Genomic DNA, 14632 nt, shown 5'->3' on the forward strand with positions numbered 1-14632 from the left:
AGCAGAGCAGCCCTCGTTCTCACAGTATTGTGTGTGTCTGTTCTAAGATGTCTGGGGGTTACCTGAGGGACTGCCTCAAGGTGCTTGTCTGTTTAACTCAGAACACATTCTTGGAAAACACAGTTCTCTGGGGCACAAGATTACAACTGACTTACCAAAAGCTGGGAGGAAAAGCTGGGGCGAGAGTTTCTTTGGGTAATTAAGGCATTCAAAAGTACCCATACACACTGGGTAACTTAGAGAGCAATGTGCATGCCCAGGGCAGGACAAATGCTCAGAAAAGACCTGAGAAGACCCTACCCTTTCATCTCTGGCTGATTTCTAAACTTGGTGCAAACAGGAAGAGAAGACTAAGGCAGAGTTATAAACAGGTGAAGTATGGATGTGCCCCAGCAGAGACTGGCAAAGAGTGGGAGAGGTTTTTCATTGTTTTTCTTTCTTCCTTTTCCATTCCATAATATATGAATCAACACCACCCCAATTTAAAAATGTACAAAAGACTTGAACAAACATTTTTCCAAAGAAGATATACAAGTGGCCAATGAGCACATGAAAGGATGCTCAATATCATTAGGAAAATGCAAATCAAAACCACCATGAGCTTTCGGGAGTTCCCCGGTGGCCTAGTGGTTAGGATTCCGGGCTTTCCCTGTTGTTGCCAGGGTTCAATTCCTGGTCGGGGAACTGAGATCCCACAAGCTGTTTGGCACAGCCAAAAAACCCAAAAAACCAAAATCACTATGAGCTTTCAGAGACTGTGAAGCTGAGAAGATCCCAGGGCCGGGAGAAGGATGTCAGATATCACTGTCCTCCCAGCTCTAAGGCCCTCTCCCGATGCCCCTCAATAAAATGGCTTCATCCCCCAAAAAGAAACAAACAAACCACTATGAGATACCACTTCACATCCATTAGGAGGGACATACTAAAAATAAAATAGAAAATAACAAGTGTTGATGAGGATGTGGAAAAATTGGGACCCTCGTACATGGTTGGTGGGAATGTAAAACGGTGCAGCCACTGTGGGAAAGTTCGGCAGTTCCTCAAACAGTTAAGCATAGAATTACCATATGACCCAGCAATTTCACTCCTAGGAATACACCATAAAGAACTGAAGGTAGATACTCAAAATACCATGTTCTTAGCAGCACTACTCACGACAGCCAAAAGGTGGAAACAACCCAAGTGTCCAACAGATACCCACACAATGGAATACTACTCAGCTATAAAAAGGAATTAAATACTGATATTATGAACATTAAAAACATGCTAAGTGAAAGAAGCCAGACACATCCCATTTATATGAAATACCCAGAATTGCTAATTCCATAGAGGAAGATTGGTTGCCAGAAGCTGGGGTGAAGGGGGAATGAGGAATAATTGCTTAATGGGTACAGGGTCTCCTTCTAGGCTGATGAAATGTTTTGGAAGTGGGTAGAAGTAGTGGCTGCACAACATTGTGAACATACTAAATGCCACTCCACTGGGTTGTTCACTTAAAATTATTAATCTAATGCAATGTGAAATTCATCTCATTAAAAAAAAAAGTTATCACTCGTTCTCCACAACTACTTCAAAATGTCCAAGTAGTGAGTCTGAATGATAGACGAACTTGGAACGAAAAGGAGTACGAAGCGTGATCATACATAAACTTTGACATTACAAAGTGTTACTTCCCCAAGCTCTCCAAACGCCAAAAACAGTTGACAGCCACCAGCTGTATTCGAAGAGTAATTACCACCACCTGCCAACCTCTCTCAGGCCTATCTTGAAAGACTCAGAATTTCCATCTGAGCATTTTTCTTATGTTTAGATGGAATCACCAGAGTCCACTTCTCCAGCGACATCTTTGATTATCTGCTTAGGTCGCCTCCAAATCATCTAAGCCAGACTGAGGGAGAGGTTAATTGGCGGCATGCCCAAGGAAGGGCGATAAACCTGGAATATAACGGATAATATTTACTAAGGGCCTATGATATGCCATGCACTAAACAAGCATCTCACTTAATCTTCACAACAGCCCAGTGAAGGAGGACTAGTATCACCCGCCCCCGCCTTTTCTTTAAATATGTATTTGGTTGCGCCAGGTCTTAGTTGCGGCAGGTGGGCTCCTTAGTTGCGGCACGCAAACTCTTAGTTGCAGCATGCACGTGGGATCTAGTTCCCTGACCAGGGATGGAACCCGGGCCCCCTGCACTGGGAGCGCCGAGTCTTAACCACTGAGCCACCAGGGAAGTCCCCACAACCCTTTTATGGATGTGAAAAGTGAGGCTCAGCAGAGTGATGCCTCAAGTAAAGCGTGAGGCGTGCTTTGAACTAGGCAACCTGCCTCCCAAACCCACAGTCTCTTCTCCTCTCTTCTCTTCTGACGCTAAGCACCTCGGCTGTTATTCTTCTTACCCTGGGCTACTTCAATCACTGTTTACCTTCTAGCCCTCGAGTTTGAGGCCATTGGGGTGCAGGGCGGGGCCAAGCCGCCGTGCTAACTATATGCAAGAAATGCGGGGCGCTCACTATAGACCAGGTCTCATCTCAATTCTCATCACCTCTAATTCACAAACGAGGACACTGATAAAGTGACGGTTCTAAGGCGCCAAGGAATGAGTGGTTAGGCATCCGACCCGGGACCAAACTCACAGACCTGGCACAAGTCGCCCCCCACGTTAACATAAAAGGGTCTCCGCCCACCCTAGCTGACCCTTTCTAGACGAGCCCTACGGGTCGCGTGCAGGGCCATGCCCTATCTCTATTTCCGATCCGCTACACCCAGGCTGGATCGCACAATCCTCGTCGCGCGCGGGGTACTCTGGGAAAACCGCAGGAAAGACCCGGCCACCTCCACTACAGTTGTCTTAACTTTTGCCTGAGAAGAATGTACCATCGTGTCTTACTTTTGTACTTTTGCCCCCCCCACCAGCATTTGAGACTAGAAGTGGAGACTTTGCAAAGAAAACGTCTGTAGAAAGTCGAGTGTTTTCAGGCGCATCAGTCATTCATTCGGGCAGCTATGCTCTCAGGGGGTCCTTCACTCCTGGCTCCGCGGGCTTCGGACAACGGGCAGAAGCGGCTGCCAATGAGTCCCGCCGAGTAGCAGAGGGGGCAGGGCTAACTCTTTAAAGGAACCGCGACCTATTAGCAGACCAGAGGGTGACCCGGATGATGGCGGCCGGCGCGGCCTTAGCCTTGGCCCTGTGGCTACTATTGCCGCCAGTGGGGGTGGGAGGGGCAGGGCCCCCGCCGATCCAGGACGGCGAGTTCACGTTCCTACTGCCTGCGGGGCGGAAGCAATGTTTCTATCAGTCCGCGCCGGCCAATGCAAGCCTTGAGATTGAGTACCAGGTAGAGTGTCCCGGGCCGTAGAGCGAGCGGAGCCAGGGAGAGAGGGCGTGGCCATACAGACCAAGCAATGCATGCATTGAAGAGGGAAGGAGGAGGAGCCCGTGCGTAGGAGCGCGGGGGCGGAGCCAGGGAGAGCTAAGCGGAGGGGGCGGGGACAGCGCGTGGGAGCGGAAGAGATGGGAATGGAAGAAGGCGGGGCTAGAGTGGGGCAGCGGAGAGGAGGGGCCATCGGGAGAACGAGGGAGCCCTTCAGAAGGCAGGACCCTCAAGGGTGGGCGTGGCCAAAAGGGTTTGGTCGATTGCGGGAGTTGCAAGGCGAGACCAGAATGCTGTACAAGAAAGGGCGTGGCCAACCTGAGAATTTCTCGGGGGTTGGGCTAAGAGAAGAAGGCTGGGCTCCGTCATCTCATTTGGGGTGTGGCCAAGCCGGGACGTGGTCTCTAGGGGGGGCGTGACCAGATAAAAGAGCCGGTCCTGAGGCCATCAAATCAATGGGGGCGGAGCCAAGGCAAGGGGCGCGGCCAGAGGCACGGGAGAGGGGCGGGACTGGCTTGCAGGTGTAGGTGTCGGAGCTCAGGTAGGCCCCTGGTGGTGGTCGGTACGGGTCTGTGCGGGTCGGCCGAGCCCTGGCCTTCTCTGGCAGGTGCCCTTGGCCTACCCCTAGCCCTCCACCCGCTCTTACCTGCCCCCCAGGTGATCGGAGGTGCTGGGCTGGACGTGGATTTCACTCTGGAGAGCCCTCAGGGAGTGCTGCTGGTCAGTGAGTCCCGCAAGGCAGACGGTGTGCACACGTGAGTTAAGTCCTGCTGGCTGCCCAGGTTCAGTTACAGCCCTGCCCCTCACCAGCGGCCTCGGGTTACCACCCTGCCTGCCTTGAAAAGTCTGGCTGGCCGGCCACTCAGGGTCATGTCTGTGTGTCTGTCTGCCCAGGGTGGAGCCCACGGAGGCCGGGGATTACAAGCTGTGCTTTGACAACTCCTTCAGCACCATCTCAGAGAAGCTGGTGTTCTTTGAACTCATCTTTGACAGCCTGCAGGATGATGAGGAGGTGGAGGGTTGGGCAGAGGCTGTGGAGCCCGAGGAGATGCTGGATGTCAAGATGGAGGACATCAAGGTGCGCCCAGGCCAAGCTGGGGCCACTCCTCCCAGATCTCTGGCATTGGACCCTACCCTCTCACCTTGACTGGGGTCCGCCTTGGCCTGACCCTGCCTTTCCTACATACTGGTGCCCCCAACCTAGTAACAGTAGAACATTTCTAGGTGTAAACCTTGTTCTAAGGGCTTAAATAACTTATTAAATCTCCATAACCACCTTATATGTAGGGAGTGTGCTCTAATTATCCCCCATTTTACAGTTGGGGAAACTGATGCACAAGAGGGCTAAGTAACTCTTCTAAGGCCACACAGCCAGCAACTGACAGAGCCAATATCTGAACCCAAGCAGTCTGGCTTCACCTACTGCTATTTATTAACCACTAATATGTTCTTTATACTTAATTAGGCACTCAGGAATTTCCCTGGCAGTCCAGTGGTTAGGACTCCAAGCTTCCACTGCCAGGGGCCGGGGTTTGATCCCTGGTTGGGGAACCGAGGTCCCGCAAGCCATGCGGTACGGCCAAAAACAAAATTAGGCCTTCAATTCTCATGGCAACTCTGAGGTTTAATTCTGAGGAGGAAACTGAGGCCCAGAGAGGTTATTTACTTGCTTATGGTCACACAGCCATTGAGTGGCAGAGGGATTTAGACTCAGGCAGCCTGGCCACTGAGTCTGTGCTCTCAGCTGCCTCTCCCTCTCCCCCCAAACATGAACTCTCACCCCGTTCTGCAGGACAAAACCTTGACCTCCTTCTCCTTCTGTGCCATAGGAGTCCATCGAGACCATGAGGATCCGGCTTGAGCGCAGCATCCAAATGCTGACTCTGCTGCGGGCCTTTGAGGCACGTGACCGCAACCTGCAAGAGGGCAACCTGGAGCGGGTCAACTTCTGGTCTGCTGTGAACGTGGCTGTGTTGCTGCTCGTGGCTGTGCTGCAAGTCTGCACGCTCAAGCGCTTCTTTCAAGACAAGCGGCCCGTGCCTACGTAGCCCACTGCCGTGGAAGAACAGGCGAAAGGAAGAGCAGCAAGGCGCATGCGTGTGAGACTTAGTCGGGGGTGGGGTCCCTTCCCCAGCTTAGTTTTCTACGGGAGGGGAGGTTGTGCAGTTCGGGCCTGAGGTGTGGGTCCCCCTGCATCTCCTCCCTTCAGGGGCTGGGTAGGGAATACCAGCTGGCTTGCAGACATGGACGCTCCAGGAGGGGTGGCTTAGCACCCGGAAATTGTGCATGGGGGGGCACTGCAGCGTTCGAATGCAACCCTTGCGTTTTCTGGCCCTGCCTCTGTCCCCTACTGTAAAACGTGCCTTAGCCGGAGCCTTCCAGCCTGCGCCAGCCCTACGCGGTACGGACGGGGCCCAGGAAGCAAACTCCCCCTTCCCTCCCCACTGGCTCTCCAAGCCAGGTCCCGGTAGGAAGGGGCTTGCTGTGGGATGCCATGCCTCCCTTCTTCTCCTTGTGGCTCCGCCTGAGGGCTGTGCTACTGCTGGGGGTGGCCTGCTCGTGCTAGGGGCCGGGAAGGAGACGTGGCCGCAGTGTTCTTGCGAGAACAGTCACTTTATTGACAGGAAGGGGCCCGGCCCCTCGGCCCAGCTGGGGGCAGGCTGGGTGTGAGGTCTGGTAACAGAACTCCAGGAGCGGGGCCTCCAAGACCACCTGCCCCTCCCGCTGTCCCTGCAGGGGCCCCAGACAGGGCTGAGGGGTGGCCTCGGCCAAGGCCCGCACAGGAGCCTCATGGAACAAAGGGCAGTCTGGCCTGGGCACCAGAGTCAATAAATTATGGTCAGAAAAATCACAGAGCCTGGTGATTGGGGCTCAGGGACACCAGCCGGGACAGACCTGCCCCCAAGGGGGCAGCCAGGCAGGCGGGAGGGGTCTCCCACGAAGCTCAGAAGAAAGGTCGGGCAGGAACCGATGGAGGTGGTCGCCTGGGCACAAGAGAAAAATCAGAAAAAGCAAAGCTTAACTGTGTCCCCGGCTGGGCTGGAAGGCCTGTGCCCCGAAGAGGGCGAAGGGGGCCTCTGGGGAAAGTCCTCAGGAGACTGCGGGTGGGGAGGGGGCCTGACTGCGGCACAGTCTGGGGCGCAGGGCCAGGAGGCCCTCTCCCCTCAGTAACTGCAACGCCTGCCGCAGGCCCCCGTCCTGGCCTCTGTAACCAGTGCCGTCTGGGGTGCAGGTGGGGGGACAGCCAGGCCTGTGTGTGTGGCTGTGTGAATGTCTGCTCCTACTCCTGAAGTGTTAAGGCAAGTAAAAGCTCTCCCCTCCAGAAGTGAACCCTCTCCCCAAGAGCAGTGCCGTTGGGGGTGAAGGGGGAAGGGGGAAGGCCAGCAGCCCCCGTCCTCAGCCTGAAGGTCAACACAAAAGGCCCACACAGCAGCCACCAGAAGCGTCTTCCCTTTATTTTAGTTTATTAATAGGATACAGAGTGCAGGCACTTACAGTGGTCAAACCGAGCGAGCGAGAAGGTCTGCTCACAGAGAGGCCACCTGGGCCCGACCCGTGGGGGAGGCCTGAGTGGGAGCCCAGAGGCCCCCGAAGCTTCCCCACCCACTCAGCCCTGAGCCCAGGCTGCCCCGGGGACCCAGGAGGAGGAGATGGCCCAGGGAGGAGAGAGCGAGGTTGGCCGGGCCGAGTGTTCCGGACCTGGGAAAGGCACCTCCGGCAGCCGAGGCTGGGCCGTGCAGTTAATACGGCCAAGGAAGGAATATGTACAACTTGGGCGGGCGGGTAGCGCTGGGCCCACTGGGCCTGGCTCGCCGCTGGGAGCTCCCACTGCTGAGAAGCAGACACACTCCTTGTGCCCCAGCAAGGACTGGGGGTATGGACACCCTCGGTGCCGTTTCTAGAAAGCCTGGCCTACTCAGGCTTTCCTGGCCAGAGAAGCCCCTGGGTGAGCACCGCCACCCCAGCCTGGACCCCTCATTCAAGATGGCACTCAGGACGCAGCTGCCTCCTCTGCTACCTGAGACCCCATCCCCCAAAGTGCAACACCCCGGCTCCCCTCATCCTGGGGCTCCAGGGCCCCTCCATTCAGTGCTGTGTCCAGCTGGGGATGGGGGCCAGGCCAGCCCCTGACTGGGGCCAGGGTTAGGGAAGAGTCAGGGGCTGCCTGCAGGGAGCCTGGTCCCGCGTGGGGACTGGAAGGCCAGGGGTGGCGGTGGATGGGCCCGGACCACCGAAGCTCCTGCACCGAGGGTCCTGCTCGAGGACCCCCGAGAACATGCTGCCCGCAGCCTAGTCGAGCAGGGATGGCTCGGCTGGGCGGATAATGGTAGGCCGGCTGGGCGCAGCAGGGGGTCTTCTGCTGCAAAGAGAATAGAGATAGACGGGGAAGGGGAGAGGGCAGTGAGGCCGGAAGCAGGGCAAGGAGGAGGACCCAGGCCCCACCACCGCTGCCCCAGGCTGCTGCCCGAAGCTGGCTGCTCCTCTAAAGGCTGCTCGGGTGCTGGAAAGGAGTGTGCCAAGCCTGGACATCAGTACCCCTGCCATTACTCCCTTACTCTGTGACCCTGGGCAAGTCCCCCGCCCGCCCTGGACCTCAGGTTACTCACAGGAGAAGTAGGGAGGAAAGACCCTGGCCTGCAGGGTGGGGAGAGGCAGGGCTGGGGCGGGCGCAGTGACTGACGTGCGTATCCTCAGAAAGGGGACAGGTGAAAACCGGAAGGGGCCCCGTGGGAGGGGACCCAAGCTACGTGGTGGGCCCATTTGCTCACAAAGAGGACAGGCCCGAGAGCCTGGGAGTCACCCTGACTCCACCACTCCGTGAATTTGGCCTCTCTGAGTCTCAGTTTCCCCACCAGCCCAATGGGGATGCCAGTGACTCCTCTGCTCCCTGCAGGGCACAGGCTGGTGGCTCTAGGTGGCAGGCAGCGAGGGGGTCCAGCCTTACCTGGGCACTCCAGGGGGGATGCCGGGTGGAATCCGAGCTGGCCGAGATGGGATCTGAGGCGGGGCTGAGAAGGGGTCATTGTTGGCAAACACGCTGGGGTGGGGTCCGGGCCGGGATGGGATGGGGGGCGCTGAGAAGGAGGCTGCTGCCCCCACCGGCACAGGAATCAGGGGGGGCCCCGGGGTGGGGCCCCTCACTGCTGGGGGCCGGCCTGGGGGGTGCATGCTGGACACAGGCCGGCGCTGCGGAGTGGGGCTGTGGAGGAAGGAGAGGGTGTGAGCTGAAGATGGGGGGTGGCAGCACTGGCCGCATCCGTGTGGCCGCGGAAGCCCGAGGCGGGGCGTGGGGTGCTGGCCACGGTGGCCTCCTCTGTAACATGGGCTGGCACCAGCTACCACCCAGCCAGATGCAGGTGACTGCCCGGTCCTGGGTGTGGGGCAGCGCAGATACACTGGGCCCCTCCGTCCAGCCCCAAGACCTGAGCCAGGGCGCAGCACCTGTCCTCAGCTGCGAAGGGCTCCTGCTTCCCTCTGGCCTCGTTCCCGTGGGCATTCCCCTCTCACTGGCCCCATTCGGGCCTCCCCCGCTCCTCTAATCCCCCCTCTATAGCCAAAGATCCTTTCAGAGCCCAGCCCTGCCCTTCAGATCAGGTCCAAATGCCTCCAGAGGCTGCAGGGCCCAAAGGCCTCTGTCCCAGGTGCCCCCCCCCCACCCTGCCCAAGGCTCCCCTCTGGGGCCAAGCACTTGATGCCCCTCAGGCTGGTTGCTGTGCCCTCTCCCCGAGGAACTCCAAGGCTCCCCAAGGGCTCAGGAGGGCTGGCACCTTCTGAGATTTCCCTGACCAATCCTCTCTCCTCCCACTATCTGTCCTGTCACTGGTTAGATGTCCCTGCCCACTGCTCTGACTTGCCCATGCCAGGGCCTTATTTCCATCTCAGCTCCAGGGTGGACAGGGCGGGGGATGCTGGTTACACCCTCCACGTGTCCCTCCAGTTCCCCCCCGCCCGCCATTCTCAGCTATGCTCTATGCCCCAGGAGGCTCACCCGTATGGCCGGGGTTGCCCAGGCCCCTTGCCCTCTCTGGCTTCTGTTTGGGGCTTAACCAATGGAAGGCACCAGGAGACAGGCAGGCCTTTAACCCTCTGTCTCCAGTCCCTTCAGGCCTAGGCGAGGAGGCAGTCCCACACTGTGGCTAGCCCTGGGTGCTGAGCCATCGGTGGTCGGGGGCCCCCGCACCCCGCCCACCCGTGGGTTGTGCCCTGATGGACACATGGGGGCGTGGCAGGGGGTGGAGCTGGGATCCCGCAGGCAGCAGCCTCTGCAGCCTGCAGGCGACCAGGCCTCGCAGACCTGTGGCTGCTGGTGCTCTGGAGCCAGGTGTCATCAACGGGCGGGGGCACGGGTGTGGACACTGTGCTGGTGCTGATGTCCCCGATGATGCTGAGCGCCTCCTTGAGCGCGTGGTACATGCGCAGCATGTCGTCCCGCCGCTGGGCCTGGTCAGCCGACTCCTCCATGAGGCTGCTCTGGTCCGCCGATGAGTACAGGTACGCCAGCAGCTCATGGTGGATGAAGGCCTTCGTCTGAGGACAAGGGTTGGAGAGGTCAGGGCTTCCCACCACACCAGCCAAGAGCTCAGCCAGCCTTGCGAAGGGCCAGAAGAGCACCCAGCATGCTGGGCGGGGCTTCGTCTTTCACCTGACTGCAGAACGTGGGAGATACTTACAAGGAGGTGAGCTCTCCACTCAGTTGTCTCCCGAGTCCCTCAGGGGTGCTTGCAAGTGTTCTTCCAACCCATTTCATCAGATTCTTGTGAAACTTATTCCTAGAATCTTATCTTTTTTCTTTTTTTCCTTCCACATGGCTTGCGGGATCTTGGTCCCTGGACCAGGTATTGAACCCAGGTCCTTGGCAGTGAAAATGCGGAGTCCTAACCACTAGAATGCCAGGGAATTCCTGAATCTTATCTCTTTTATTGCTATCTTTTCTCCCATTATATCTTTTTTTTTTTGGCTGCATTGGGTCTTCGTCACTGTGTGTGGGCTTTTCCCTAGTTGTGGCGAGCAGGGGCTACGCTTTGTTGAGGTGCGTGGGCTTCTCATTGCGGTGGCTTCTCTAATGGAGCACGGGCTCTAGTAGTTGTGGCTCGCGGGCTCTAGAGATCAGGCTCAGAAGTTGTGATGCACGGGCTTAGTTGCTCCAGAGCATGTGGGATCTTCCCGGACCAAGGCTCGAACCAACGTCCCCTGCATTGGCAGGCGGATTCTTATCCACTGTGCCACCAGGGAAATCCCTCAGTTACTTTTCTTGGGGTTTCTAAGTATACATGTTCATGTTTACATACAAACAGTTTTTCCTATTCTTTTTGACGTTCACAGCTTTAAATTATTTTTCTTGGGATTTCCCTGGTGGCGCAGTGGTTAAGAATCCGCCTGCCAATGCAGGGGACATGGGTTTGATCCCTGGTCCGGGAAGATCCCACATGCCGCAGAGCAGCTGGGCTCCTGCACTACAATTACTGAGCCTGCGCTCTAGAGTCTGCGAGCCACAACTATTGAGACTGCGTGCCACAACTAACGAAGCCCGCACGCCTAGAGACCGTGCTCTGCAACGAAGAGAAGCCACTGCAATGAGAAGCCCGTGCACTGTAACCAAGACCCAACACAGCCATAAATAAATAAATAATCTTTCTTGTCTAACTTCATTGCCTAGTCACCCTACAAGAAGATTAAATAAAAGTGGAAATAGCCAACTTGTTCTTGATTTTGGAGGGGATGCTTCCAGAGCTTCCCCATTAAGGGCAAGAGTGGTTTTGAGACTGAAATATCAATTCAATGGATGTATGAGATCTCATAAGAGAAGTCTCCTTCTACAATTGTCCTTTTAAGAATGGATGTCGGGGACTTCCCTGGTGGCGCAGTGGTTAAGAATCTGCCTGCCAATGCAGGGCACATGGGTTCAAGCCCTTGTCAGGAATATCCCACATGCTGCGGAGCAACTAAGCCTGTGTGCCACGACTACTGAGCCTGCGTTCTAGAGCCTGCGAGCCACAACTACTGAAGCCCGCGTGCCTGGAGCCTGTGCTCCGCAACAAGAGAAGCCACCGCAATGAGAAGCATGCGCACCGCAATGAAGAGCAGCCCCCACTCGCTGCAACTAGAGAAAGCCCACACGCAGCAACAAAGACCCAACGCAGCCAAAAATAAATAAATAAATTAATTTTAAAAAATGGATGTTGATCGCTAATTATAAGAGAAGTGCAAATTAAGACTACAATGAAGTATACCTCACACCAGTCAGAATGGCCATCATCAAAATGTCTACAAATAATAAATGCTGGAGAGAGTGTGGAGAAAAAGAACCCTCCTACACTGTGGGTGGGAATGTAAATTGGTGCAGCCACTATGGAAAACAGTATGGAAGTTCCTTAAAAAACTAAAAATGGAATTACCATATGACCCAGCAATCCCACTCCTGGGCATATGCCCAGACAAAACTATAACTGGAAAAGATACATGCACCCCTATGTTCACAGCAGCACTATTTACAATAGCCAAGACATGGAAGGAACCCAAGTGCCCATCGAGAGATGAATGGATAAAGAAAATGTGGTACATATATACAATGGAACACTACTCAGCCATAAAGAAGAATGGATATGGTATCACTTATATGTGGAATCTAAAATATGATACTGGGCTTCCCTGGTGGCGCAGTGGTTGAGAGTCCGCCTGCCGATGCAGGGGACACGGGTTCGTGCCCCAGTCCGGGAAGATCCCACATGCCGCGGGGCGGCTGGGCCCGTGAGCCATGGCCGCTGAGCCTGCGCGTCCAGAGCCTGTGCTCCGCAACGGGAGAGGCCACAACAGTGAGAGGCCCACGTACCACAAAAAAAAACAAAAAACAATAAAATATGATACAAAATGAATTCATTTATAAGACAGAAACAGACTCATAGACACAGAAAACAAACTTATGGTTACCAAAGGGGGAAAGGGTGGAGGGATGGATAAATTAGGAGTTTGGGATTAGCAGACACAAACTACTATATATAAAATAAACAACAATGTTCTACTGTATACTGCAGGGAACTATATTAAATATCCTATAATAAACTATAATGGAAAAGAACATAAAAAAATACATATATGGATGGATGAATTTTCTCGAACTTTCAACACATACAAAGATGACAGTGCTGGATAGTTTTTCATTTGCGAACCACGTAAATACACTAGCTAGTCAAACATTTAAATTCTGAAAAATGAGTAAAAGGGAAAATAAAATATAACCTAAAGATACAGTGGAAACTCCTTTGTCCACTCTGGCCTCCTTAGGCCCCCTGAGTTCTCCCTCTAGGGAGCAACTGGTCACTAGGTCCTTGTACAAACTTCCAGATTTCTAGGCATATTACAGATAGACAAATAGATAATTTCCCTTCCGTTTTTACAAGGAGAACTGCTGGGTCAAAGCATACATGAATTTAAAAGTTCATAGCTGCAGCAAATCCCATCTATACGTGAACAAGGTACTAGGACACCCATGAAACTTAACACTGACCACCACTGAAGAAGAGACTGGGAAGAACGGAGTGAAAGGGAAGGGACATGGGATTTTTGCTTTAGACTCTGTCGTATTTAGAGGTTTTACAGTCACAACATAAACTGAACCTGGGTTACATAGCTTTCTGAGTGCCTAGTGCTGAGCCCAAGGCCTGAACCCTCCCAGCAGCCTGGAGCAGGAGACATCAGTACAGCTGCATTTCACCGAAGAGAAGCCTGATACCCTGAGAGGTTCAGGAGCCCCGGAGGTAGCAGGTAACACCCTGGGGTGAAGGCAGGCCGGGCTGCAGGCCACCAGGAGGTCACAGCTGGGGACAGACTCAGCCTGGGTTTGAATCCCACCCCTCACTCTTCTGAGTGACTTGGGTCAGGCTTCTTGACCTCTCTGGGCCTCTGTTTTCCTGTCTATAAAATGGGGATGATAGCAGGCCCTCTCCCAGGGTTACTGTAAGGCTGGAAAACTTTAGAGCAAATGCACAAGCGTGGTGATAGCTTCAATGACCCGATTAAACGGGGGTGTGAGCCCCATGTGTCTGTACCTTCTCATTTCCCAAGAGAGGCTGAGGATCCTGACTGTGATGTTTAAAAGGTGGTGAGACTCACTCTCATTTTTTTTTTTTTTGTGGTATGTGGACCTCTCACTTTTGTGGCCTCTCCCGTTGCAGACCACAGGCTCTGGACGCGCAGGCTCAGCGGCCATGGCTCACGGGCCCAGCCGCTCCGCGGCATGTGAGAACTTCCCAGACCGGGGCACGAACCCGTGTCCCCTGCATCGGCAGGCGGACTCTCAACCACTGCGCCACCAGGGAAGCCCTCACTCTCATTTCTGATTTTATACAGACTGTGATCAGCCCAAATCTGGCTGTGGCCGCCCCGTCTTGGGGGAAGGGGGACCTGGAGGGGCAGGCACTCACATTGTTGATCATGAGGTGCATGATGGTCTTTGGCATGAGGTCACGGATGGACTTGTTGATGATGGCCACATAGGAGTCCACCAGGTTGCGAATGGTCTCCACCTGCCGCTCCAGCTGCGGGTCCATGGAGAAGGTGTTCTCCTGGGCTCCGTCCTCATTTTCTGCCTGCAAGCGGGGAGGGGAGGCCATGAGGGGTGACTGCAGCCTGAGTCCAGCGTGGGGAGCACCCCTCCTCTGGGGATTGCTTGCCCTACCCCACCCGCAGCTGACCCTCTGGGGCTGGCCCCTCATGGCCGCGTTGGCACCACGTGGCCCTGCCTGCCCCTGGGCTGAGCTGCCCGGACCTGGGGGTGACCACAGTCCAAAGATGGGCTAGTGCCTCTCACCTGGGGATTGGAACATGTTAATTTGGGGGCCATGTTCACTCCGCCTCAAGGACAGGAAAAAAGGAGAGAGAACAAAGCAGACAGGATCCTGGTCCACGTGTGTCCCTGTCCTTGACTTTAGTTGGAGAACCTTCTGGGCGCCGATGACAGAACCCTCCCCAGCCCTTTCTGCTTTGTCTGCTCAAGAGGGTATGGGCTACATGCCCTCAGAGAGTGCTGGCAAACACAGCCTGAAATGACCCATCCCGTGAGATGCTGGCCGCCCTTCTCCCAGGTGGGGTCAGCTCAGCCCAAGGTGTGCCGGCCGGGCAGGGCGCTCCTCACCTGGTCCTTCTCAGGGTAGACCCCGGCTCGGAGGAATGAGGCCTTCCAGCTGTCCACGTCCTCCTGGGAGTCACAGGCCAGCTCAATCTGCCGCAGGTCCTTGTAGACGTTCCTGCGGTGAGAGGGAGG

General features: G+C 55.3%; 2 protein-coding genes across 11 annotated transcripts in view; one reads left to right on the forward strand and one right to left on the reverse strand.

Moving 5' to 3' along the window:
• The first annotated feature begins 3046 nt into the window (after positions 1-3046).
• TMED1 (transmembrane p24 trafficking protein 1) lies at positions 3047-7270 on the forward strand. Its single transcript, XM_033854321.2, has 4 exons — positions 3047-3336; positions 4030-4127; positions 4267-4450; positions 5202-7270. The coding sequence occupies exons 1-4, from the start codon at positions 3154-3156 to the stop codon at positions 5418-5420; spliced, it is 684 nt and encodes a 227-aa protein (XP_033710212.1). The 5' UTR covers positions 3047-3153; the 3' UTR covers positions 5421-7270.
• DNM2 (dynamin 2) overlaps positions 5247-14632 on the reverse strand; it is a 94987-nt gene continuing 85601 nt past the window's right edge. For 6 of the 10 annotated variants that reach the window (XM_073801894.1, XM_033854320.2, XM_033854315.2 and 3 more), the window contains 5 exons: positions 14504-14615; positions 13794-13958; positions 9668-9900; positions 8318-8572; positions 6807-7732 (listed from right to left, as the gene is read on the reverse strand). In XM_073801894.1, the coding sequence (XP_073657995.1) occupies positions 7663-7732; positions 8318-8572; positions 9668-9900; positions 13794-13958; positions 14504-14615 (835 nt within the window). In that variant the 3' untranslated portion in view covers positions 6807-7662. Of the gene's footprint in view, positions 6357-6806; positions 7733-8317; positions 8573-9667; positions 9901-13793; positions 13959-14503; positions 14616-14632 lie in introns of those variants that run through there. The other 4 variants (XM_033854318.2, XM_033854319.2, XM_033854312.2 and 1 more) reach the window with 2 other exon arrangements.

This window comes from Tursiops truncatus, chromosome 3 (genome assembly GCF_011762595.2).
Source record: "Tursiops truncatus isolate mTurTru1 chromosome 3, mTurTru1.mat.Y, whole genome shotgun sequence".
Lineage (NCBI taxonomy): Eukaryota > Metazoa > Chordata > Mammalia > Artiodactyla > Delphinidae > Tursiops > Tursiops truncatus.

What these genes read in the sequence shown, in the direction of transcription:
- TMED1 (XM_033854321.2), top strand. Translation starts at nt 3,154, where the DNA reads ATGATGGCGGCCGGCGCGGCCTTAGCCTTGGCCCTGTGGCTACTATTG. An exon ending in AAGGCAGACGGTGTGCACAC is followed by an intron (nt 4,128 to 4,266) that starts GTGAGTTAAGTC and finishes CTGTCTGCCCAG; the next exon opens with GGTGGAGCCCACGGAGGCCG. An exon ending in TCAAGATGGAGGACATCAAG is followed by an intron (nt 4,451 to 5,201) that starts GTGCGCCCAGGC and finishes TCTGTGCCATAG; the next exon opens with GAGTCCATCGAGACCATGAG.